Source organism: Ornithorhynchus anatinus, chromosome X5 (assembly GCF_004115215.2).
Source record: "Ornithorhynchus anatinus isolate Pmale09 chromosome X5, mOrnAna1.pri.v4, whole genome shotgun sequence".
NCBI classification, from domain to species: domain Eukaryota; kingdom Metazoa; phylum Chordata; class Mammalia; order Monotremata; family Ornithorhynchidae; genus Ornithorhynchus; species Ornithorhynchus anatinus.
The window spans coordinates 24,147,768-24,173,274 of NC_041753.1; the positions used below are offsets into that span (position 1 = coordinate 24,147,768).

Consider the following 25,507-nt stretch of genomic DNA (forward strand, 5'->3'; position numbering starts at 1 on the left):
TATTCTTTCCATGCACTGAGCACAGAGCACGCAGTGAGCACTTAATGAATACTTTGAGCAAGTCGCACCTTTTTTTAACGGCATTTGTTGAGCATTTACTACGTAAAATCAAACGCTGTTCTAAGCGCCGGGGTAGATACAGATTATGTTGGACAGAGTCCTTGTCCCACTTGGGGCTCACAGTCTAACTTTTCTGTGCCTCGATTACTTCGGGAAACGGCGATTAAGACGGTGAGGTGGATCACGAACTGTGTCCAAGGCGATTGAGCTTGTATCTACCCCAGCCCTCAATACAGCCCCCGGCTCATAGTAAGCGCTGAGCAAATCCCATTAAAAAACAAAAATTGCATAGCTGCCCTTCGAATTCAGAGAAGACGCCACTGACGGTGAGGTAGATCTTTTGAGTGGCACGTGCGGATGGATTCACGGTCCCGGCCACGCTGGGCTAATAAATATTATCACTCCTCCTCCCACCGAGCTGCGGGGATCCCAGCAGGGTGGCATGACGGGCCGAGAGGTGGAGCACAGGGAGCGACTGTTTGCTCCTGCCCGCCCTCCTCTCCCTCACCCCCGGCTCCCATCCGTCCAATCGCCCGGCGGCCAGGGCGATTTCCCCTCCTATTTCCTCAGGCCGGCTGTTTATAATCCTCATCTTCGGGCGGGCATCCCTTGAAGAGACACCACCAGGAGCAGCAGCACGAGCACCCCCAGCACCATCAGCGCCGGGCAGTCGGAGCCTTCTTCAGCCCAAAGGACTGAACGCGGAACTCAGAGGTCAGCGGATGTCCAGCAAGCCGGGGCCCACGGACCCCACTGGTCTCAGAACGAAATCGGTTCTAGAGAAAGTCAGGGGGCGGACGGCCTGCCTACCCCATCCTCTCCCCGCCCAGTCCCGATGCCGTCGCCTTGACCCCCGACATCTCGGGGCGGCTGACAGGGTGACCCTGACCCCTCCCCCCAAACCCCGCACCCTGACCCTCTCCCGGCAAAGAGAGAGGCAGCACTCAGATTCAGACCCAGGTGAGTGACCCCTCCGTTTCCTTTCCCCTTTCCTCTGAGGGTCGGCTAGGAGCGCAGTGGCCTAGCGGATAGAGCCCGGGCCTGGGAGTCAAGAGGACCTGGGTTCTAATCCCGGCTCTGCCGCGCGCCTGCTCTGTGCCCCTGGACAACTCACTCCACTTCTCTGTGCCTCTGTTACCTCATCTGTAAAATGGGGGTTCAATACTTGTTCTCCCACCTAGTTAGTTCGTGAGCCTGTGGGGGATGGGGTCTGCGTCTGACCTGCTTTATCTCGTATCTTCCCCAGCGCTTAGAACAGTGCTTGCCAAATAGTGAGCGCTTAACAAATGCCACAGTCATCATTTTTATTTTCTTATTTTTCTCTCCTCGGGGGATTCCCAACTTCAGGGGTCTCCTCCAGAGCCTAGGGGCTTGGCGGAGCCTCTGTGTCTTCCCCTCTCCTCTAGTCTGTAAGCTCGGCGTGGGCAGGGACTGTGTTCGGTTATTAACGTTGTATTGTGCTCAGTAGAGTGCTCTCCACACAGTAAGCGCTTAGTAAATACAACTGACTGACTGAGGGACTGACTGCCCAGCTCCTCTGCTCAGAAAGCTTCCTGAGGCAGAGGGCTCGGGAGGGAAAGAGGAAGCCTTAGCTGTCTTAGGTTAAGAATAATGATGGAATTTACATGACGCTTACTATGTGTCATGATCAGGTAGACTCGGTCCCCGTCCCTGTCCCCCCGGGAGCGGGCAGCCTCCTCTGCGCCTATCCGCCCCGCCTTTGCTCCTCTCTCGAAGGTTAATAATTATTCAGTGGTATTTACTGAGTCTGTACTGTGTGCAGACCACCGTACTGAGCGCTTGGGAGAGTACAGTATGACAGAGTTGGCAGACGTGTTTCCCGCCCACAAGGAGCTTACTACAGCCTAGGGGAGAAGGCAGCCATGATTATGAACTGTGTTCTTAACAACTGTGGTATTTATTAAGCACTGTATGCCAAACGCTTGAACCGAACGCCGGGGTAGATGCAAGATAATCAAGCTGGACACGGTCCCCGCCCCACACAGGGCCCACAGTCTAAGAAGGCGGGAGAACGGGTGTTTTATCCCCCATCTTGCTGATTAGGAAACTGAGGCACAGAGAAATGAAGTGACAAGTCACTCGGCGGGCAAGTGGTGGGGCCAGGATTAGAACGCAGGTCCTCCCGACTCCTAGGCCCGAGCTCTTTCCACCAGGCCACGCTGCCATCCGGTTGGTTGGGGGGTTAGGTCACTGTAGGCAGGGAACGTGTTTGCCAACTCTGTTGTACTCTCCCAAGTGCTTAGTACGGTGCTCTAGACTGTAAGCTCATAGTGGGCAGGGAATGTGCCCGTTTCTTGTTGTATTGTACTGCTCTCCCAAGCATTTAGTACAGTGCTCGGCCCACAGTAAGCACCCCGTAAATATGACCAAATGAATGAATGCTCTGCATACGGTAAGTGCTCAAGAAACACCACCGATTGACCACGAGACTGTAAGCTGATTGTGGGAGGGGAACTCTGTCGTACCGTCCTCTTCCAAGCGCCTAGTGCAGTTCTCTGCCCGCAGTAAGCGCTTAATCGATACCCCAGGTGGATTCTGTTGTTACGCTCCTTTGGCTTCACCGCCCTCTTTGGTAGAGGACCCGGATCGAGGGCAACTTACCTCCTGAGGGCGAGACTCAAATCTGCCCTTTCTGCCTCCCTGTTAGAGAGCCCAGCTCCCCTAGGAGGGCCTGGTGGCTAGGGAAAAAATCCCAAAGCTGACGGGTCAGGACACCTGGGTTCTAATCCCGCCCTCGGCCCACAGGAAACCTGGGACGAGCCCCCGCCCCTCTCAGAGGAACCGGGCCTAAACAACAAAAGGGGAGGTTGAGGTTAAGCCACAGGAAGAACTCTGGCGAGAGGAAAAGCAGCGTTGCCTAGCGGAAGGAGTACGGGCCCGGGAGTCAGAAGGACCGGGGTTCCGATTCTGTCCCTGCCACGCGTCTGCTGTGGGACCTTGGACAAGTCGCTTCACTTCTCTGCGCCTCAGCGCCTCATCTGTAAATTGGGGATTCAGTCCTACTCCCTCCGACTTAGACTGTGAGCCTCCGTGTGGGACCTGATTAACTCGTGCCTATCTACCCCAGAGCTTAGCACAGTGCTTGGCACATAGTAAGGCCTTGACGGTAACAATAAGAATAATAATAATAACATTCACGATGATGATGACGGCGAATCACCACAGAGAGGTAGACACTTTCTTCTCGGGAGAGCTGTCTGAGATGGGGTAAGGGTGAGAGAGGGAGAGGGACAAGGAGTGGTAACGGGATTTATTGAGCACTCCCTGAGTGCGGTACTCTATATTAAGCACTTGGAAAGTACAAGACAAGTTCCCTGTCCTCGAGGAGCTTACCCTCAAATGGGGTAGAGGGGCGAAAAGGTATCTCCGAGTGGGGGCGTCCCCATAAATCAATGAGTGAACAAGGAGCCTTGCCCAAATCCAAAAGAGTTTCGAAAGGGCGGCGGGCGGGGGAGGGGAAGAGAAAGCCGGGAAGAGAGGTGCCCCGGACTTTAGAGATATCGTAGGGGCTGGTACCAGGAGACCTCTTCTCCAGCACCCACTCATTCTCCCGCTTCTCTATAGCCCCTTTGTATCCTCAGGGAGGGGGACGTGGGGAAAATCTGAGATTCACAGCTGCAGCTTGAGGGGGAGGAGGCCAGAGACGAGTTGGGGAAGATGCACACGACTTCTGTCTGCTGCCTCGACTTTTATTTCTTTGGGCTTTTTCGTGGTATTTGTTAAGCTCTTACTATGTGCCAGGCACCGTACTAAGCGCTGGGGTGGATCCGAGCTCATCGGGCCGGACGCAGTCCCCGTCCCACATAGGGCTCGCGCTCTTAATCTCTCTGACCTCCCTTCCTCCTCTCTCTCCCCGCTCCAGTCTGTTCTTCACTCCGCTGCCCGGCTCATCTTCCCGCAGAAACGCTCTGGGCCTGTCACTCCCCTTCTTAAACACCTCCAGTGGTTGCCTATCGACCTCCGCTCCAAACAAAAACTCCTCACTCTAGGCTTCGAGGCTGTCCGTCACCTCGCCCCTTCCTACCTCTCCTCCCTTCGCTCTTTCCACCGCCCACCCCGCACGCTCCGCTCCTCCGCCGCCCACCTCCTCGCCGTCCCCCGGGTCTCGCCCGTCCCGCCGTCGACCCCCGGGCCGCGTCCTCCCGCGGTCCCGGAACGCCCTCCCTCCTCACCTCCGCCAAACTCATCCTCTTCCCCGCTTCAAAACCCTACTGAGAGCTCACCTCCTCCAAGAGGCCTTCCCAGACTGAGCTTCCCCTTTTCCCTCTGCTCCCTCTGCTCCCCCTCTACGCCCCCTTCACCTCCCCTCAGCTAAGCCTTCTTTTCCCCCCATCTCCCTCTGCTCCTCCCCCTCTCCCTTCCCCTCCCCTCAGCACCGTACTCGTCCGCTCACCTGTATATATTTTCATTACCCTATTTATTTTGTTGATGAGATGTACATCACCTTGATTCTATTTATTTGCTGTCGTTTTAGTGAGATGCTCATCCCCTCGATTCTATTTATTGCCATCGTTCCTGTCTGTCCGTCTCCCCCGATTAGACCGTAAGCCCGTCCAAGGGCGGGGACTGTCTCTACCTGTTACGGATTTGTACATTCCAAGCGCTCAGTACGGTGCTCTGCACATAGTCAGCGCTCGATAAATACCATCGAATGAACGAACGAATTTTACAGATGAGGGAGCTGAGGCCCGGAGAAGTGACTTACCCGAGGTCGCTCGGAAGACTAACGGCGGAGCCGGGATCAGAACCCGGGCCTTCCGATCTCCGGGCCGGGGCTCTTTCCACCTGGCCGCGCTGATTCCGCCGGACCGTCGGCTCCCGCCTGACCTGAGCCCCGGTCCCTCTCTGTCCCCAGCTCCCGGTAATGGCGCGTGACCACGGCTCCCCCCAGCCCGGTTGTCCCACGTCCCTCCTCCTCCCCCTCCTTCTTCTGCTTCAGCGACCCGTGCCAAGCTCAGGTAAGAAACCCTACCCCTCGCTCTCCCTCGAAGTGGTCTGCCCGACTTCCTGGAGGGCCTGGGTTTAGCTCGGAGACCGGACGACCGGTTTTAAGCTAGCTCGTCTCCTGCCCGGGGCCCAACATGGTACCGGCCCCTCTAGGGGTCTAGCACACGGTGGGGAGCAGGGGGTGGGGGGGTGGGGAGGAGGGGGGCTGAGCTTTGGGTGCAGGGGAGCGGGAAAGCCACTAGGAACAACGGAAGGGACCAGTTAAGGAATTTGCCCTGGCCTTTCTACTTGCCCGTAGCGCTCACGTTAAGGCTGTTTCCGGAACGGAACCTAACCAACTGCCCACCGGCGCCTCGTTTCTGAGGAGCGCATCGCGGCTGTCATGGGGTGCACCCAAGCTTACTTCCAGGCCCCAGCCTCTCTCCGCCGCCCCGCTTCTGCCCCTGAATGTACGCCGGCAAATGTACCTAATCTTCCTCTTGCACCTCCTGGTATCTTGTCCAACATCACTTCCCGTGCCATCGAGCGCTCGCCGATCACCTTGGGGGGGTGAAGCCCCCGCGTTTCTTTTGCTCACTTTCGAACCTCCGCCCCCCGGGGTTTCAGTGGGTGCCCCTCACCGTGGGGTCGTTTCAGCTGGCGCCTCCCACCCTGGGGTCATTTCAGTCGGGGCCTCTTGCCCTGGGGTCAGTCGATCAGTCCCTGGTACTTAATGAGCTCTTACCGTGGGCAGAGCGCTGAACTAAGCACCTGGGAAAGCACCGTAAAATAGAGTTGGCCATAATGTCGGTATCTGGTGAGCGCTTACTACGTGCAGAGCACTGTTCTGAGCGCTGGGGGAGGTACAGGGTAATCGGGTCGTCCCGCGTGAGGCTCCCAGTCTTCATCCCCGTTTTCCAGCCGAGGCAACTGAGGCCCAGAGAAGTTAAGTGACTCGCCCACAGTCACCCAGCTGCCAAGTGGCAGAGCCGGGATTCGAACCCATGACCTCCGGCTCCCAAGCCCGGGCTCTTTCCACTGAGCCCCGCTGCTTCCCAGACGCGATCCCTGTCCGCGAGGAGCCTGCCGTCTACAAGGGGAGACGGACATTAAAATGATTTACAGCTGGGGGAATCCGTAGGCTGTGAGACTAGGGGGACGCGCGCTGGGGAGTCCGGGTGAGTAGCCAAGTCCCGAAGGGCTCCGCAGACAGACGCAGGGGATCCGAGCGGGGAGGGCGGATAGGGGAGACGAGGGCTTAGTCGGGGAAGGCCTCTTGGAGGAGATGTGGCTTTAATGAGGATTCGAAGGTGGGGAGAAGGGCGGTCTGTCAGAGATGAAGGGGGAGGGAGTTCCAGGCCCGAGGGAGGATGGGGGTGAGGGGTCGGCAGCCAAGTGGACGAGATGGAGGTACGGTGAGCAGGCTGGCGCCTGAGGAATGAAGCGTGTGCGCTGAGTCGTGAACCAAGATCCTCCGCTCCCCCCCCGCCCACGCCCTCCGGAGTTTTGAAAACCTCAACCGTGTCCCCAGTCCACGGCACAGACCGCCCTCGCCACCCAGCCCTTTTAGAGACATTCCGTCCACCGTTTCTGGTTCGCGGCCGGGGTGGCCTCTGACCCTCTGTCTCTTCCTCCCGGGGCGGCGAGCAGGGCAGTTCTCGGTGACGGGGCCGACCCAGCCCATCGTGGCCTTCGTCGGGGAAGACGTCGAGCTGCCGTGCCGCCTGTCGCCGGGCAAGAACGCCTCGGGCATGGAGGTGGGCTGGTACCGCCCGCCCTTCTCCAGGGTGGTCCACGTGTACCGCGGCGGGAAGGATCAGGACGGGGAGCAGGCCCCGGAGTTCCGGGGGAGGACCGAGCTGGTTAAGGAGGCCATCGGCGAGGGCCGGGTGGCCCTGCGGCTCCGCCACGTGAGGTTCTCCGACGAGGGCGGCTACACCTGCTTGTTCCGGGACCACTCTTACCAGGAGGAGGCCGCGGTGCAGCTCAAGGTGGAAGGTCAGTCGGCCGCGGTTGGCCATCTGGGGGCCCTCGCCCCTCTTGGAAATCACCCGTTCTACGCCCTCTGTCCCCTCAGGCCTCGGAGTGAAAGAACACGGCCCGGGCTGCGGCCTGAAGAACTCTGGTTCGACTCGAGGCATTTTGGTTTAAACGGGAAGGATTTAAGCCTCGGGATGAAATCGCCTTTAGCCGCGGCGTGAAGGATTTAGGTTAGACTCAAGGTATCTAAGTTAAAGGGGAGGGACTCGAGCCTCAGAATCAAAGGAAACACGCTTTGGCCGCAGCGTGAAGGATTTAGGCTAGACTCAAGGCATCTAGGTTAAACGGGAAGGATTGAAGCCTCAGAATGAATTAGGTTTTGGCTGCGGGGCGAAGGATTTAGGTTAGGCATCTAACGGGAAGACATCTAGACGGGAAGGATTTCAATTAGTCTCCCTTCCTGGGAGGATAGGTAATTGTTGGGTCAGAAAGAGCCAGTGACCAAAAAGAAATAAATCTGCTTTTTACAAGAACTGATCTGGAGGAAGGGAACTGGATGATTTCAGATCCTAGTTGCATATATAGTATTTACTGAGCATCTGCTGTGGGCCAGGCGCCGTACAGGGGCCTGAGAAAGTAACCGGATGAGAATTAGTGCGTCTAATTCAGCGCTGCGGGGCACTCAATATTAAGATTTGATGATTTGCGGACTTTTTCAACCCTAAAGGTTTCCGGTTCTATTGTCGGGATGTAGCTTCCCTTCCCCAAAGAAGGGATTTAGGCTAAATATTGGGAAGGCTATCTAGAAGATGAGCTTTGGCTTAATTTTTTTTGGTGGTACTGGTAAAGCGCTTCCTATGTACCAAGCACTATACTAAGAGATGGGGTGGATACAAGCTAATCAGGTTGGACACGGTCCCTGTCCCACACAGGGCTCAGATGTGGTAACTGAGGCACGGAGAAGTGAGGTGACTTGCCCGAGGACAGAGAACAGGGATTAAAACCCAAGTCCTCTGACGCTCAGGCCGGGGCTCCATCCGCTAGGGGTGATGCTTCTCTGATTGACTGATTGACTGATTGATTGAGGCTAGCCATTAGCTTAAACCCACTGGCACGATAATCAAACGGTCAACCAGTAGTTCGCATTTATTGAGCGCTTACTGTGCGCAGAGCACTCCCCTAAGCCCCAGAGAGAGTACGACACAACAGAGTCGGTAGGCACGCTCCCTGCCCACAACGGGCTTACAGTCTAGAGGGGGAGAAAGACATTAATATAAGTAAATCAATTATGGAAACGGACGCAAGTGCTCTGGGGCCGAAGGAGGGCCCCCCCCGGGGGCCGTCAACGCTTTCGGGTGGCCACGAGAACGGGGGAGAGCAAGCCCTCCCCCAACCGGAAACGGGGCCGATGCCGCTCCGACTCCCCGGGCCCTTCGGGCGGGAGGTCCGAACGGCGTTGGCCTGACTTGTGGGGGGGGCATCCAGAGCCCCCCAGACTGTAAGTTCGTGGTGAGCAGGGAACCTGTCCACCAACTTTGTTAAACTGTACTCGTCTGAGCGCTTGATACCCAGTAAGCGCTCAATAAGTGCGACTGATTGAAAATCGCGCGGGAGTAACGTGATTAGAGGAGGAGCGTGGCTCAGTGGAAAGAGCGCGGGCTTGGGAGTCAGAGGTCGTGGGTTCTAATCCCGGCTCCGCCACTTAGCAGCTGTGCGACTTTGGGCATGTCACTAAACTTCTCTGTGCCTCAGTTACCTCATCTGTAGAAGGGGGATTAAGACCGTGAGCCCCATATGGAACAACCTGATTGCCTTGTATCTACCCCAGCGCTTAGAACAGCTTGGCACATAGTAAGCGCTTAACAAACACCCTCATTATTATTATAACAGTGAGTCAATGAATCAATGGCATCTGCTGGATGCTTACTATGCGCAGGGCAACGTACTAATCACTCGAGGGAGAGTACAGTACAACAGAATTAGCAGGGACCTGCCCTGCCCATAGAGAGCTTACGGTCTAGAGGCGGAGACAGAGGTTAAAATAATTTATAATATAGAATTTAAAGATTTAAATTAAAGATAGAATTTATAATATGTGATTTAAAGATAATTTAAAGATCATAAGGCGTAGTTTAAAGGTAACTTAAAGCGGGGTGGGGGTGGGGGTGGGGGCGAATAAAGGGTGCAAATCCAAGTACATGGGGGACGCAGAAGGGAGAGACTCGTTTCGAGTCAGGGCCCTGACGGCGACTTACAGCAGGCTTCCTGTTTCAGATCCCTTTTACTGGATCAACCCAGGAATGCTGTTCCTGATAGCGGTCCTGCCCGTCTTGGTGCTGCAGGTAGCCCTCGGATTCGGCTTCCTCTGCCTGCAGCGGAGGCTGACAGGTACCCCGGGGAAGGAGAGCCAGGGGAGGAGGAGGCGGGGGACGGCTCTCTAACAATCTCTAGCAAGGCAGCAATCGTGGTGCAGAGCCCCGTTCTAAACGCTCGGGAGAGGACAGTGAAGTTGGCAGGGATTCGAGGCTCCCACGGGTGGGGCGGGGAAAGGGGCGACAGTGTGACCGGCATCCCCAGTCCCGCCATGACAGTCACCTGACCGCTGGCTTTCCGGTTCTGCAAATGAGTCCCGGCCCGTTTTCCCCGTGAGCTTGTCGCCCTTTCCTGCCACTCCCGCCCTTCCTCCTGCTCCCCATCTCCCTCGTTCCCACTGGTCGATCAACCGTCGAACTAAGGGCTTAAAGTTAGGGCGGCCCCCGGCAGCCTCGCGGGTATCAGATGTGGAAGAACGCTCGGCACCACGGGCTTTGGGCCCGACACGCAGTGGACCGTCGTGACGTCCTCCCCGCTGTTTAGCCACCCGCGCCTAGATCATTTCTCCGGGGGTTCCCTTGAACCCCAAGCTTGCTCCAGAACCTCTGCGTTCCCTCCCCGGGGCGGGGTCTGTCAATTGAGGCGCCGCTTCTGGGCCATGGAACTCAGAGGCAGGAGCTGAGGTGGAGCGGGGGGCTGGGCGCAGAAATGAAAAATACCGGTTGGAACGGACCAGGTAAAAACTGGGCCAATGGGCAACCTCCTTGTCTCACATTCAGCGATGTCTCCAGGGATCGATTCAGGCCTTCTCCCCGGCCCCCCCCGCCCCCGGAGAGTTTCCGGTCTCCGGTGGGGAGGGAGAGGAGAGAAAGGTAACAGATTCAAACCATTCAAATAACAGTTTGTTACTGAAACAAAGTGACTTGCCCAAGGTCATACAGCAGGTAAGCAGAGGAGCCGGACGTAGAAACCAAGTCCCCCGACTCCCAGGCCCGTGCTCTTTCCACTAGGCCGCACTGCTTCCCGCAGAGATCCGATTTCTCTGTTTGTCTTTTAGGGAAACTGCGAGCAGAGATCGGTAAGTCCCTGTCTCCCCCCCCCCGGCACCCTTCCCATCCCCGGGTCCCTCAGGCTCAAGCCGGATATCTCCGACCACGATTTTATCTGCCTGTTTCAGACCTCAGCTGATGCTAATGTGGGCTCCTCTTCCCATCTCCACAAGGCCCTGATCCTCACTAGCCTCTTCCGTGATTTTTTTTTTTAAAGGTTCTCGCTAAGCACTTACTTTGTGCCGAGGACTGTAATCATAATGTTGGTATTTGTTCAGCGCTTCCTATGTGCAGAGCACTGATCTAAGCACTGGGGTAGATTACAGGGTAATCAGGTTGTCCCGCGTGAGGCTCACAGTCTTAATCCCCATTTTACAGATGAGGGAACGGAGGCAGAGAGAGGTGGTGACTTGCCCACGGTCACACAGCTGCCAAGTGGCAGAGCCGGGATTCGAACCCATGACCTCTGACTCCCCAAGCCCATGCTCTTTCCACTGAGCCAGGCTGCCCTACAGCTAGCTGCTGGAGGTGAAACAACCCGTAATCTAGGAGGCTCCCACACTGATCTCTGGTTGTCTCTCTCTTTGTGTTTCAGAGAACTTGCACAGAACATTTGGTAAGTGCTCCTTCCACGGCTCCTCTCCTCTCCCCGACTCAGTTCCAGGGGGAGGAGAAGGCTCCCCGACGAGACCACCCCCCCCCCCCCCCGCCCCACCCCGGGCCCTCGCCAAACACATCAGATCCGTTCGGTTCGGTTCACGGCGCTCGAGCTCCCACGAGGGGCCTGGCCTTCCCTGCCAGCTCTCTCCCAAACGGTGCCCAACCCCGCCATCCTCCTCCACTCCAGCCCAGGCTGGTTTGTGTCCATTCTTTGCCCCGGGCCACCGCCGAAACCTGGATCAGCCTCCCTCCTCCTATGCACCCAGCCCAATCTTGCCCTTCCTGGACTGGATGTGGCCTCCCGAGGCTTACCTCCAGGAAGCCCTCCCAGATCGCCACCAGGCTCCACCCCATCCCAACTTCACCCCCTCGTATTTCTTTTAAATGGTACTCGTGAAGCACTTACTCTGTGCCGAGCACTGTACTGAAGCGCAGGGATAGATACGAGATAGTCAGATTGGAATGGGTCTCCCGGTCTAAGTAGGAGGGAGGACGGGGATCGAATCCCCATTTTACAGATAAGGCAACTGAGGCCCAGAGAAGTTAAGGGACTTGCCCGAGGTCACACGGCAGGCGAGTGGCGGAGCCAGGATTCAAATTCGGGCACCCTGACTCCCAAGCCCCTGCTCCTTCCTTTGGGCCACGCTGCCTGAATCCGAACGTCTCTTTCTGGTTGATTGGATCGAATTCTAATTGAGGCTCCTTCGGTCTGTGAACCCCTTGGGGGCCAGAGACCGTCTAAATTGAATTCTGTGTAACCGTGCCAGCGGTCTCTAGGCGACCTGGCATTCCGAAGGAGGTCACCGTGCACGACGAGTGATTCGACAGATATTAGAATGGGTAATCGCTAGACTGGAACCTGCCCTAATCCACGGTTCTGATGTCAGACCGCCATTTCCTGAGGGTGCCCTGCTGGAAGATAACTCTCTTCGTGGTCGTGCCCATCCTGGGGCCACTGGTGGCCATGATCCTCTGCTACAACTGGCTGCAGCGCAGACTGGCAGGTGGGGTCGGGCCCGGCTGGGAGGGCAGGGGGCCCGGAGCGGGGTGGGGTGGGGTGGGACAGGTCCCTCCCCCTGGAAATGGCCTGAGGGGCGGGGAGGGGGAGGTCGAGATATATGATGGGAAGAGAGGGGCTCCTTCCTGCCCCCTCTCCAAAGGTTGATGGGAAAAGGGGCCGGGCGGGAGTTGGCCCTTCCTTGGGCTTGTAGGGTGGGAGAGGGGAGGAGGCCACCCACCCCCCTTAAAGGACTCTGGATGTTTCCTGTGCTGGAAACCCAGCAAGCAACAATCAATCCATCAGCGGTATTTATTGAGCACTTTTTTAAAAATGGTATCTGTTAAGCGCTCTCTGTGTGCAGAGCACTGTACTAAACTCTTGGAAGAGTCCGATACAACAGAGTCGGTAAACGCGCTCCCTGCCCACAACAAGCTTACAGTCTAGAGGTCAATCGATAGTATTTACTGAGCACTTACTGTGTGCAGAGCGCTGTACTAAGTGCTTGGGAGAGTACAAGATGACGGAGTTGGTAGCTACATTCCCTGCCCACAAAGAGCTTACGGTCTAGAGGGGGAGACACACATTAATATAAATAAATGCTACAGATATGTACCTAAGTGCCGCATCCATCTCTCTCTCTCTCTCTGTGTTTCAGGTCAATTCCTGGAAGAGCTCAGTAAGTGTTTTATTTTATTTTTTTTAATTTCCATTTCCTCCCCAAATCAGTCCGTGGTATCGGTTGAGCACCCACCGTGTGCAGAACTCTGTCCTAAGCACTTGGGGGGAGGAAGACGAGAATTAGAAGACGAGGACTCTGCCCTCAGAGAGCATAAAATAATCCAGCGGAGGGTGGAGAAGGACAGACACAAAATAAATCACAGATGCAGGAGGAAGGAGAGAATGAGAAGATTATTATGATTATGGTATTTAAGTGCTTCCCGTGCGCCAAGCACTGTTCTAAGCGCTAGGATGGAGATGCGGGTGAGCGGGTTCTCAGAACTGTAGAGTAAGTCGGTCGAAACAGTCAAGAAGTGCTGTTGCTGTAAGAAAGTGGTGCAAAAATCCTGAGGTGGCCGTTGGGAGGAAGAACCGGGGACAGAAGATAGCCTTCCAGACGTCTCCTCCTCCCAGATCCTGTCAGATCTTCCCGGCTCGGCTGCCCCTTGCCCCCTTCTCCACGTCCCAGTTGTCCGAGGGAGAAATCCTGGCAGGGAAGGGGCTGCGGTTTCTGGGGTGTCCGGGTTCCTCTTTTCCAGCAGCCTCCTCGGAACCTCCCTCCATCCGGCGAACTCTGGTTAAAGGATAATTAGCCGTGATAATCGAGCCCCCGCACAATCTGCTCTGCTCACTGAGGAACGGTGAATTAGAAAATTTCCCATTTCCCAGCCTGCAGGCCCCCCCCCCCCCCCCGGCCTCCACATAGCCGGCCCCTTCCTTCACCCACAGAGATGGTGGGAGATCCTGATGAGGAGAAATACCTGTGGTATTAAGGACTTGCTACGTGTCAAGCACTGTACTATGCACTGCCGTAGATGCAAGATGGGCCCCCGGTCAGAGCAGACGGGAGAGCAGGTCTTGACTCCCCGTTTTGCAGGTGAGGGGGCTGAGGCACGGAGAAGGGAAGTGACTTGCCCAAGGTCACCCAGCGTGCAAGTGGTGGAGCCAGAACCGGAACCCAGTTCCTCTGTCTCCCAGCCCCGGGCTCTTTCCACTAAGCCACGCTGCCTCTCCTCCCGTGGGTGACCTCTGACCACCTCCCTTCCTTCCTCTCCCGTATCTTCCCCCCAACATCCGGTGGTCTATCCTCGCTCCCTCCCGCAGCTACTACTTTCTTCTTGCTTGAGAGAGAGGGCAGCTCATCACGATCTCTGATATCTCTTTGGAGGCTCGAAAGCTTTCCCTCTCCTCCCCCCACCCCCCACCAAGCTCCCCGCTTCCCCCGACCCTCAGCCCTCTCTTCTCTAGGCTTAACAACCCCCCTCCACCACCCTCCTTCCCCTAAGGTCTTGGTTTCCAGTTGGGCTCCAAGCTCACAGGTGAGCAGTGTGGCTCAATGGAAAGAGCGCGGGCTTGGGAGTCGGAGGTCGTGGCTTCTAATCCCGGCTCCGCCACGGATCAGCTGTGTGACCTCGGGCAAGTCGTCCCTTAACTTCTCTGCGCCTCAGTTACCTCATCTCTAAAACGGGGATGAAGACCGTGAGCCACCACGTGAGACGACCTAATTCCTTCGTATCCACCCCAGCGCTTAGAATAGTGCTCGGCACATAGTAAGCGTTTAACGGATACGAACACTATCATTATTATTAAATAGCGGATCCAAATGGCAGATCCCTATCTGTTTGGGTCCGCTGTAACAGCCTCCTCGCCGGCCTCTCTGCCTCCGGCCTCTCCCCCGTTCAGTCCGTGCTCCCCACCGCTGGCCGGAGAGAAGCAGCGTGACTCAGTGGAAAGAGCTCGGGCTTGGGAGTCAGAGGTCATGGGTTCGAATCCCGGCTCTGCCGCTTGTCAGCCGTGTGACCGTGGGCAAGTCACTTCACTTCTCTGGGCCTCAGTTCCCTCATCTGTCAAAGGGGGATGAAGACCGTGAGCCTCCCGTGGGGCAACCCGATGACCCTCTATCTCCCCCAGCGCTTAGAACGGTGCTCTGCACATAGGAAGCGCTTAACAAATGCCAACATTATTATTAGTCTTATCATCATCTTCCTGAAACGCCGCTTAGCACTCTCCACTTCATATCAGCGTGGGAAGCCGCGTGGCTCAGTGGAAAGAGCCCGGGCTTGGGAGTCAGAGGTCATGAGGTTCGACTCCCGGCTCTGCCACTTGTCAGCTGTGTGACTGTGGGCGAGTCACTTCTCTTCTCTGTGCCTCAGTGACCTCATCTGTCAAATGGGGATTAACTGTGAGCCTCACGCGGGACAACCCGCTCACCCCGTATCTGCCCCAGCGCTTAGAACAGCGCTCTGCACATAGTAGGGGCTTAACAGATACCAACATTATTATATCAGCTCTCCTCACTCCATCCTAAACTCAGCCTCTAAAGAGTCCCCTCCGTCGGGCGGGCAGGATGAGGCTACACCTCCCGGGGAGACTGGCAGGATCGGGCTAGACCTCGGGGGGGGGGTCAGGAGGGGCAGCTAGACACCCCCCCTCCCCTCCCAGGAACAAGGGGAAACTGGTAGGGCGAGGCCAGACCCCCCGGAGTACCAGCAGGGAGAGGCCAGATGACCCTCCCGCCCAAAGCAAGGGCAAGGTTAGAGGGCAACCCCTTCCCTGGGGGGCAGCAGACCGCCCCCCCCCCCCAGTCGGAGGAGAAGGGCGCCCTGTCCATTCATTCAACAGCGCTTACTATGTGCAGAGCACTGCACTACGCGCTTGGAATATACAATTGGGCAACAGAGAGAGACAATCCCTGCCCCATGACGGGCTGACAGTCTAATCGGGGGAGACGTTCGGTCAGCTTGGCCGCCAGCTCTGGGATCCGCTGGCCCCTGTCCCTCCTCCTCCTCCAGAATACCCCTTCTGAGAGAAGCCGGGACCCCGGAGCTGACACGGAGGGACCTCTCGGCAGCGAGACCAACGGGCCGGTCCCCGCTGCTCTCTGACGACGCGGGGCCAGGCCTCGCGGCCGCGGCCCGGACTCTCGAGGGCGAAGATGCTACCGGGGAAGCTGAGCGAAGCCTTCTTCCTTCCCCGGACTTCTCCCGACCTCCCTCCCTCCCACCCCCGCACCCTGCCCCCACGCTTTCGGCCTCCGCCGCTCCTCGCTCTCCTTCCTTTACTGTAACCCTCCCACCCCGAGGACCCGGGCCAGGGCCTCCCGGGGCAGGGGAATAAAAGCTCTTTCGCCGATTCCTTTGCCTGCGATCCGCTCGTGATCCCTCCGGCCCCGCTCCCGGAGACCGCTTAGTACAGTGCTCTGCACACAGTACCGTGGCTCAGTGGAAAGAGGACGGGCTTTGGAGTCAGAGGTCATGGATTCGAATCCCGGCTCTGCCGCTTGTCAGCTGTGTGACCGTGGGCGAGTCACTTCACTTCTCTGGGCCTCAGTTCCCTCGTCTGGAAAATGGGGATGAAGACTGTGAGCCCCACGCGGGACAACCTGATTCCCCTGTGTCTACCCCAGCGCTTAGAACGGTGCTCTGCACATAGTAAGCGCTTAACAGATACCAACATCATTATTATTATTATTATTATTAACTCCTTGCCCCCGACCGCCCCCGTCCTCGGATTCGCCGGCTCCAGCCCCGGCTCCCCAGTTCGCTCCCTCCACGGGCTAAGCCTCAACTAGCCGCGGGGAGCGCTGGGAATCCGAGTCCTTCCCTCCTCTCCCCCCGCCTCTCTCAAACTGGGTGGGATGCCTCCAGAGACTACATCTCCCAGAGTACACTGCGTCCACCTCCTCCCTCCCGCAAAGCGGGCGCCATCCGAGACTACATCTCCCAAGATGCCCTGCGCCTCCCTCCTTCGCGCACAGCGGGCGGGGCGCCTTCCGAGACTACATCTCCCAAGATGCCCCGCGCCTCCCCTTCCCGCAAAGCGGGCGCGGCGCTCCCCGAGACTACATCTCCCAGGATGCCCTGCGCCCGCTTATTGGCGGGGCGGATTTGCAGCACGGCCCCGCCCCTCGAGCCTCTCGCCCACCAATCCTGGGAGCGAGAGAGGGGAGCGGAACATCGTTCCCCAGCGTTCGGCGGGGCCGCATCACCTAAGTCTCCTTTCTTGCGGCCTCGGAGCCGGTGGGCCAATCGTAAGGGGAGAGGGGGAGTCGGGGACCTGCTGGCAAGGTAAGCGATAAGATGAGGGCAGGGCGCGGGCAAAGGGGAAGGGCCGGTGAGGAGGACGGTGGAAGCGCAGAAGTAGCTTTGCCCGGCGGCTAGAGCCCGGGCCTGTCAGAAAGACCTGTCCGCTGTGTGTCCTCGAGCAGGTCGCTTCGTTTCTGTCTGCCTCAGTTACCTCCTCTGTGAAATGGAGATTAAGGCTGGGAGCCCCGTGTGGGACCAGGGCCACGTCCAACCTGGTTGCCCGGCCTCTACCCCAGCGCTTGGTGCAATGCTTGCGCATCGGGAGCGAAGTGGATCGCGCGTACTGGGAGTTACATGCTTTACGGTGCGAGAGCCCTGGCGCGGCCACGCCATGAGGGAGGAAGTCGAACGCGGGGGCCCCTGGGAGATGTGGTCCCGGGCCCCGGGGCTCCGGGGGCCCGAGGGCGCGCACTGCTGGTGTCCGCGGCACTCACGGTGGACCCCTCTTGGAGAGGGAAGAGAGGGAAGGGAAGCACTGAGGCCTGGTGGAAAGAGTCCCGGCCCGGGAGTCGGAAGATCTGGGTTCCGATTCCGCCTCCGCCGCTTGCCTGCCGTGTGACCCTGGCCAATTCATTCATTCAATAGTATTTATTGAGCGCTTACTATGTGCAGAGCACTGTACTAAGCGCTCGGAATGAACAAGTCGGCAACAGATAGAGCCGGTCCCTGCCGTTGGACGGGCTTACGGTCTGATCGGGGGAGACGGACAGACGAGAACGATGGCGATAAATAGAGTCGAGGGGAAGAACATCTAGTAAAAACCGATGGCAACTAAATAGAATCGAGGCGATGTACAGTTCATTAACAAAATAAATAGGGTAATGTAAATATATACAGGCGAGTACAGTGCTGAGGGGATGGGAAGGGAGAGGGGGAGGAGCAGAGGGAAATGGGGGGAAAAGAGGGTTAAGCTGCGGAGAGGTGAAGGGGGGGTGGTAGAGGGAGTAGAGGGAGAAGGGGAGCTCAGTCTGGGAAGGCCTCTCGGAGGAGGTGAGTTTTAAGTAGGGTTTCGAAGAGGGGAAGAGAATCAGTTGGGCGGAGGTGAGGAGGGAGGGCGTTCCGGGACCGTGGGAGGACGCGGCCCGGGGGTCGACGGTGGAATGGGCGAGACCGAGGGACGGTGAGGAGGTGGGCGGCGGAGGAGCGGAGCGTGCGGGGTGGGCGGTAGAAAGAGAGAAGGGAGGAGAGGTAGGAAGGGGCAAGGTGATGGAGAGCCTTGAAGCCTAGAGTGAGGAGTTTTTGTTTGGAGCGGAGGTCGATAGGCAACCACTGGAGGTGTTTAAGAAGGGGAGTGACAGGCCCAGAGCGTTTCCGCGGGAAGATGAGCCGGGCAGCGGAGTGAAGAATAGACTGGAGCGGGGCGAGAGAGGAGGAAGGGAGATCAGAGAGAGGGCCGACACGGTAGTCTAGCCGGGATATAACGAGAGCCCGTAGCAGTAAGGTAGCCGTTTGGGTGGAGAGGAAAGGGCGGATCTTGGCGATATTGTAAAGGTGAAACCGGCAGGTCTCGGTAACGGATCGGATGTGTGGGGTGAACGAGAGAGGCGAGTCAAAGATGACACCGAGATTGCGGGCCCGAGAGACGGTTAGGATGGTCGTGCCATCCACCGTGATAGGGAAGTCCGGTAGAGGACCGGGCTCGGGAGGGAAGACGAGGAGCTAAGTCTTGCTCATGTCGAGTTTTAGTTGGCGGGCCGACATCCAGGTGGAGACATCCCGGAGGCGGGAGGAGATGCGAGCCTGAAGGGAGGGGGAGAGGACAGGGGCGGAGATGTAGATCTGCGTGTCATCTGCGTAGAGATGGTAGTCAAAGCCGTGAGAGCGAATGAGTTCACCGAGGGGGTGAGTGTAGATGGAGAACAGAAGAGGGTCAAGAACTGACCCTTGAGGAACTCCAACAGTTCTCTGTGCCTGTTACCCCATCTGTAAAATGGGGATTAAGTCCAACCTTGTAACTACCCCAGCGCTTAGTACAGTAGGCGCTTAACAAATCCAAGTCCTGTAGACTGTGAGCTCGTTGCGGGCAGGAATTGTTTCTGTGTATCGCATCGTACTCTCCCAAGCGTTTAGTACAGAGCCCTGCACAGAGTAAGCGCTGAATGAGTACGACCGAATGTATGAAACGCACTAAAAAGCGCTTAGCAGACACAGTTTTTCAAAGCGCTTAACAAACTTAAAAAGGGCTTAACGAATGCAATTTTTTAAAAGCCCTTAAATACAATTGAAAAGGGGCTTAAGAAACGCAATTTTTTAAAAAGCGCTTAACGGATAGAGTTTTTTAAGAGAAAGGAAAAAAGCAAGAAAGCGAGCGAAGCGGCCGGAATCCCGCGCCTCTTCCCTCGCGCGGGCCCTAGGTGGCGCTGCGGCTCGCCGCGCGGGCGCGTCCCCCCCCCGGGCCTCAGTGACGTCATCGGTCGCTGGGAAACGTGGGCGATTATTACGTCACACTCCGGGAGCATCGGAACAGGCGAAGGCCCCGGGGAAGCGTGGGAGCAGGGGGGCCTCAAGGGGGGAGGCAGGGGTTTGGAACAGCGGATGTTGGGGTTGTGGGCGGGGGGCGGGCAGTGAAGGAGAAAGAGTGCAGAGCACTGTACTAAGCACAATGCAAAACAAAATTAGTGGACACCTTCCCCGCCCATAACGAGCATACAGTCTAGATGAAGCGAGTAGTACCGAATTCCCATTTTACAGAAGAGGAAACTGAGGCCCAGTCAAGTGACTTGCGCAAGGTCACCCGGCAGACAAGCAGTGGAGTCAGGATTAGAACCTGGGTCCCCCGCCTCCCAGGCCTGGGCTCGTTCCGCTAGGCCACCATGGATCCCGCCCACCGTGTTCCACCGGCCAGATGCAGGAAGGGAGGAAGTGGCCCCGGGGAGGGGGTTGGTGGGGGGGGGGGTAGAGTGTGGGGAAACTGAGGGAGGGAAGCAGGGCACGGATGATGCAGTGGGTCGGACCGCCACAGTGAGCCCGTACTGTGCCTGCCTGCCTTTTGCAGCCCCAATCCCGCTTCGTTCACCATGACCGCCGTAACCACCAGCGCATCCAGCTTCCTGTCGGACCTGGATTTCTGCCCCGAGTGCGGCTCCATCCTGCCCCTCCCTGGGGCCCAGGACACGGTCACCTGTGTCCGCTGCGCCTTCGCCATCGACGTGCGGGGTGAGGGGGCCGGGGGGAGGGGCGGCCCCGGGGAGCTGGGTCCTGCCGGGGGGGAGTTGGGGGGCAGGCCGGGGGGAGAGACAGAGGACGGGATGCCCGGGTCCGTGCCCTCCGTGAAGGGGGCTCGCGGCTCGGGCAGAGGAGGATGGGAGCCAGTCCGGGTTGCTGGTCTCCTAACCACCGGTTTGCCGGCAGATTTCGAAGGGAAGCTGGTGGAGACCACGGTCATCTTCAACAAGCTGGGGGCCACGGCACCCTTGGCCAAGGAGGAGGAGGCTCCCGAGACGCGGGGGCCCGTGGTGAGTCGGGGACCCGGGAGGCAACAGGCAGCGCGGCCCAGCGGAGAGAGCACGGGCCCGGGGGTCGGAGGATTTAAATGTTAATGTTAAAACTGTGGTATTTCTTAAGCACTGTACTAAGTGCTGGGGTAGAATCGATCAATCAATGGTATTTATTGAGCACTTCCTGTGTTCAGAGCTCTAAATGCTCGGGAGAGGCAGCGTGGCTCAGTGGAAAGAGCACAGGCTTGGGGTTCTAATCCCCCGGCTCCGCCACTTGTCAGCCGTGTGACTTTGGGCAAGTCATTTAACTTCTCTGTGCCTCAGTTCCCTCATCTGTAAAATGGGGATTAAGACTGAAAGCCCCACGTGGGACAACCTGATTACCTTGTATTCCCCCCCCCCCCCCAGCGCTTAGATCAGTGCTGGGCACCTAGTAAGCGCTTAACAAATGCCATCATTATTATTACAATAATAGTGGAAAGAGTCCGGGCCAGGGAATTAGGGGACTTTACTTCTAATCCCGGCTCTACCGCCGCATCATCTGCAACCTTGGGCAAGTCGCTTCGTTTCTCGCTGCCTCAGTTCCGTCATCTGTAAAATGGGGATCTGATCCCCGTTCTCCCTCTTAATTCGACTGTGGGCCCCACAGGCATCTCTATCCCAGCACTTGCTGTGGCGCTCGGTACAGATGCCGCAGTTATTTCCAGAACAGAACTCCTCATTTTCCCACCCAAAGCCTGTCCTCTCCGTGACTTTCTCATCGCTGTAGACAGCAGCGCCGTCCTCCCTGTCTCACAAGCCTGTAGCCTTGGCACCCCCGGCTCGTCTCTCTCCTTCAATCTACGTATTCAGTCCGGCACCAGATCCTGTCGGTTCGACCTTCGCGGCGTCGCTATAATCCACTCTTTCCTCTCCGTCCAGACTGCTACCGCGTTAATCCAAGCATTCGTCCTATCCTGTCTTGATTACTGTTATCGGCCCCCTTGCTGACCTCCCTGCCTCCTTTCTCTCAGCGGGGAAGTGGGCGTCCAGGGGGTGGGGGAGTCGGGTGGGCTGGGAGGCCCCGGGAGGGCAGCAGGACGGAGGGCCCGGACGCCTGGCCAGCCGCTCAGTGATGGTCCCGGCGTCCCCCAGGTGGACCGACGCTGCCCTCGCTGCGGCCACGAGGGGATGGCGTACCACACCCGCCAGATGCGCTCCGCTGATGAGGGGCAAACCGTTTTCTACACCTGTACCCGTTGCCGGTAAGTGACCCCCCCCCACCCCCGAGGGAGGGTGGGGGCTTGGGAGGCACAAGAGGAGCAAGTGACAACCCACTGGGCGCCCACCGGAGGAGATCGAGTGGCGAGGGCGGGCCCACCCCCCGCAATCCCCCCGGCCAGTCTCCCACGTCCCCCCACAGTCCCCCGGCTCCGGGGTTACCGCTCCCTGCCCGGCTGGCCGGGGAAAGGGACTATTTCACGGGTTGTTTGATTACTGAGCGGGAGGGAGTTGAGGAGGATGGTGAGGAGGCGGGGGGCTCCCCTGGAAGCCTGGTTCTCAAAACTGGCCCTACCCGTTCTCCCCCGATTTAGGCTGGGAGCCGTACGTGGGACAGGGACCGTGTCCAACCTGATTAGCTTGTATCTGTACCCCAGCGCTCAGTACAGTGCGTGACGTCGACGCTTAACGAATACCATAAAACAAAAAAAAAACCACCCTGAAATCATGACCTCAGCGAGCCTCTTCACCCCCCTGGGCCTCCGTCTCCTTATCTGTCAAAGGGCGATAATGTCAGCCTCTCTCTACTTCACAGGTATATTGACAGGACAGAAATGAGATAGATAATGAAAAGGCATTGTGGAAAAATAACACTTTACATAATCCACGGGAGTGATATTATTAACATCAATATTATTCCACCTTTCTCCCTAATGTGATAATGATGATGATAATATCGGTATTTAACCGCTTACTTGGTGCCAGTCATTGTACCGGCTACTGGGGTAGGGCCAGGATCATCAGATGACTGTCCGAGCACGAGGGAGAAGAGGGATTGAATCCCCATTTTTGCAGGTGAGGACACTGAAGCAACAGAGAAGTGAAGTGACTAGCCCCAAATCACACAGTAGACAAGTGGCAAAGGTGGGATTAGAACCCAGGTCCTCTGCACTCGGGCAGGACGTCTCTCCTCTACAGACCCCTTATATATATAGAGAGAGAGAGAGCGCTTACTAGGTGCAGAGCACTGTACTAAGCGCTCTCGAGAACACACCACAACAGAACCAGCAGGCACGTTCCCCGCCCACAGGGAATTCACAATCTAGAGGGGCTGAGTAAAGTCACATATCGAGTCTCCATACTTTCTTCAAGTATCCGTCTCCCGCACTAGATTGTAAACCTTGAGGACAGGGATCCTGTCCGTTAATTCTATTTTACTGTCTCAAGCGTGTAGTACAGGATTCTGCGTACAAAGGGTATTGGGTACCTTTGAAATCATCATTACCATTATTTGGTAGAGAAGCAGTGTGGCCTAGTGGAAAGAGCCTGGGTCTGGGAGTCGGGGGACCTGGGTTCTAATCCCAACGCTACCACCTGCCTTGCTGGGTCACCTAGAGCAAGTCGGTTAACTTCTCTGGGCCTCAGTTTCTTCATCGGTAAAACGGGGATTCAAAACCTGTTCTCCCTCTCTTTCAGACTGTGAGTCCCATGCCGGGACTGTGAGTAATCTGATTATCCTGTATCCACCCCCCTGCTTTTAGTACCGTGCTTAGTACCTAGTAAGCACGTAACAAACATCAGAGAGGTTGTTATGGTTACTGACTGATGCGAGACCAGACAGGAGGTGAAATCTATCTGGTCTGAGATGCCTGAGAGAAGAGGGCTGTGGATTGGGTGACCTATCTCACTACCCACCCCGTCGAGGGGTTTCAAGTTAATCAGTGGTATTTACTGAACACTTAACTGTGTGCAGAGCACTGGACTCAGCGCTTGGGAGGGTACAGTGCAACAGAGGCGGTAGGCGTGTTCCCTGTCCACAGTGAGCTCACAATCTAGTTAAAGCTTGTTGCTGTTTGTGCAAAGCCCCACAGAGAGGGAAAACAGTAGGTTACTGTCCTCCGCGTAACGACCTCGTAAAAAATATTACTTCATCTCCCCTCCCTCCCCCAGTTCCAGGAATTGCCCTTCCCTGGGGAAGCCGCGTAGCCTAGTGGAAAGAGCCCAGGCCTGGGAGTCCGGGCACCTGGGTTCTAATCCCAGCTCCACTTGTCTGCTGCATGACCCTGGGCAAGTCACTTCACTTCTCCGTGCTTCAGTTCCCTCATCTGTAAAATTGGGGAGTCAGTACCGGTTCTCCCGCCTACTTAGACTGCGAGCCCCATGTGGGACAAGGACTCTGTCCGACCTGATTAACTTGTATCTGCCCAGCGCTTAGATCTCTGCTTGACACACAGTAAGCGCTTAACAAATACCATAATTACTGCTATTATCGTTATTATTGTTGTTACTCAGTCTTCTCCACTCCACGCTGAACACACTGAGTTCTTTCATCCTTCTCTGGCCCTCGCCTTCTCACAGCCTCTTCTCCTAACCCCAGCCAGTGGTATTTATTGAGCACTTACTCTGTGCAGAGCACTGTTCTAAGCACTCGGGAGGGTACAGTACAAAAAACGCACAGACACCTTCCCTACCCGTAACGAGCTTACAATGGGTTTTTCTTCCCCTTTAGGTTCCAGGAGAAAGAAGATTCGTGAGCGGAGGAGTGCCGCTAATCTAACCCTCCTGTTTCCATACGGTCCCAGATTCCCCGCCCCAATCTCCGCCTCAGCCGAGCGGGGTCCCCTTCCCTCAGAAGCTGTGATGTGGAACCCCCATTTGCTGGAAGCAGCCTCCCACCTCGTGTGCCCCCCGTGGGGGTCAGAATCTTTCTTCCTTGCTCTCCCCAACCCTTTCTGAGGGGTGTCCCTATTAAAATGCACTTTTATCTACCGGAGTCTTGGGTGTGAATTGAACCCAAGGGGCTGGAGCCTGGGTCCGTGGGGTGAGAGCCGTAGACTGGGGAGAGAGGGACGTTGTCATCGGTATTCACTGAGCACTTACCAGGTGCAAAGCGCCGTACTAAGCACTTGGTTGAGTCCAGTACAGCAGAGTTGGTAGACACGTTCCCTGCCCACAACGAGAAGGAACGTGGCCTGGTGGAAAGAGCGCGGGCCTGGGAGCCAGAGGACCTGGGTTCCGATGCCAGCTCTTTCGATGGCCTGCTGCGCGATCCCGGGCAAGTCATTTAACTTCTCTGCGCCTCGGGTTTCCTCAGCTGTATTAAATACCTGCTCTCCCTCTTACTTCGACTGTGAGCCCCGAGCGGGCCATAATTCACCCGTACGTACCTCGGCGCCCAGAACGGTGTTTGACACGTGGTAAGCCCTAAAGACACGTGGCCCGGTGGAAAGAGCCCGGGCTCGGGAGTCCGGTAGGTTATGAGTTCTAATTCCGGCTCTGCCGTTGGCCAGCTGCGTGACCCTGGGCAAGTCACTTCACTTCTCTGTGCCTCATTTACCTCATCTGTAAAATGGGGATTAAAAGTGTGAGCCCCACGTGGGACGGCCTGATTACTCTGTATCCACCCCAGCGCTTAGAATGGTGCTTGGCATGTAGTAAGCGCTTAACAAATACCACAATTATACATTTTCTGTCAAAAAACGAGCTTTCGGTCTAGGAGGATGCCGTTTGGGATGGCAGAGTGGAAGGTTATAATAACGATAATAATGTTGGTATTTAAGCGCTTACTATATGCAGAGCACTGTTGTAAGCGCTGGGGTAGATACAGGATAATCAGGTTGTCCCACGTGAGGCTCACAGTCTTAATCCCCATTTTCCAGATGAGGTCACCGAGGCACTGAGAAGTGAAGTGACTTGCCCACAGTCACCCAGCTGACAAGGGGGGGGCGGGGATTTGAACCCGTGACCTACTTAGAGCTCACCTCTTCCAAGAGGCCTTCCCAGACTGAGCTTCCCCTTTTTCCTCTGCTCCCCCTCTGACCCCCCTCTTCACCTCCCCTCAGCTAAGCCCCCTTTCCCCCCCTTTCCCTCTGCTCCTCCCCCTCTCCCTTCCCCTCAGCACTGCACTCGTCCACTCAATTGCATATATATTTTTATTACCCTATTTATTTTGTTAATGAGCTGTACATCCCCTTGATTCTACTTATTGCTATTGTTTTTGTCCGTCTCCCCCGATTCGACTGTGCGCCCGTCAATGGGCAGGGACTGTCTCTCTCTCTG

The 25,507-nt window shown here is 56.9% G+C and overlaps 2 protein-coding genes across 3 annotated transcripts; both read left to right on the plus strand.

The window, feature by feature from the left end:
* The first annotated feature begins 646 nt into the window (after nt 1–646).
* On the plus strand, nt 647–15,858 carry MOG (myelin oligodendrocyte glycoprotein). 2 transcript variants are annotated; one of them, XM_029054901.2, is made up of 9 exons: nt 647–1,020; nt 4,937–5,039; nt 6,658–7,005; nt 9,262–9,375; nt 10,358–10,378; nt 10,945–10,965; nt 11,897–12,013; nt 12,665–12,685; nt 15,519–15,858. In XM_029054901.2, the coding sequence occupies exons 2-9, from the start codon at nt 4,946–4,948 to the stop codon at nt 15,530–15,532; spliced, it is 750 nt and encodes a 249-aa protein (XP_028910734.1). In that variant the 5' UTR covers nt 647–1,020; nt 4,937–4,945; the 3' UTR covers nt 15,533–15,858. The 2 variants fall into 2 exon arrangements, with proteins under 2 accessions (XP_028910734.1, XP_028910733.1); XM_029054900.2 differs by having other exon boundaries at nt 647–774.
* A 755-nt stretch (nt 15,859–16,613) lies between these two features.
* Nucleotides 16,614–24,216, plus strand: POLR1H (RNA polymerase I subunit H). The gene is made up of 5 exons (XM_029054912.2): nt 16,614–16,793; nt 19,807–19,967; nt 20,163–20,266; nt 21,383–21,492; nt 23,958–24,216. The coding sequence occupies exons 2-5, from the start codon at nt 19,829–19,831 to the stop codon at nt 23,980–23,982; spliced, it is 378 nt and encodes a 125-aa protein (XP_028910745.1). The 5' UTR covers nt 16,614–16,793; nt 19,807–19,828; the 3' UTR covers nt 23,983–24,216.
* Nucleotides 24,217–25,507: the final 1,291 nt, after the last annotated feature.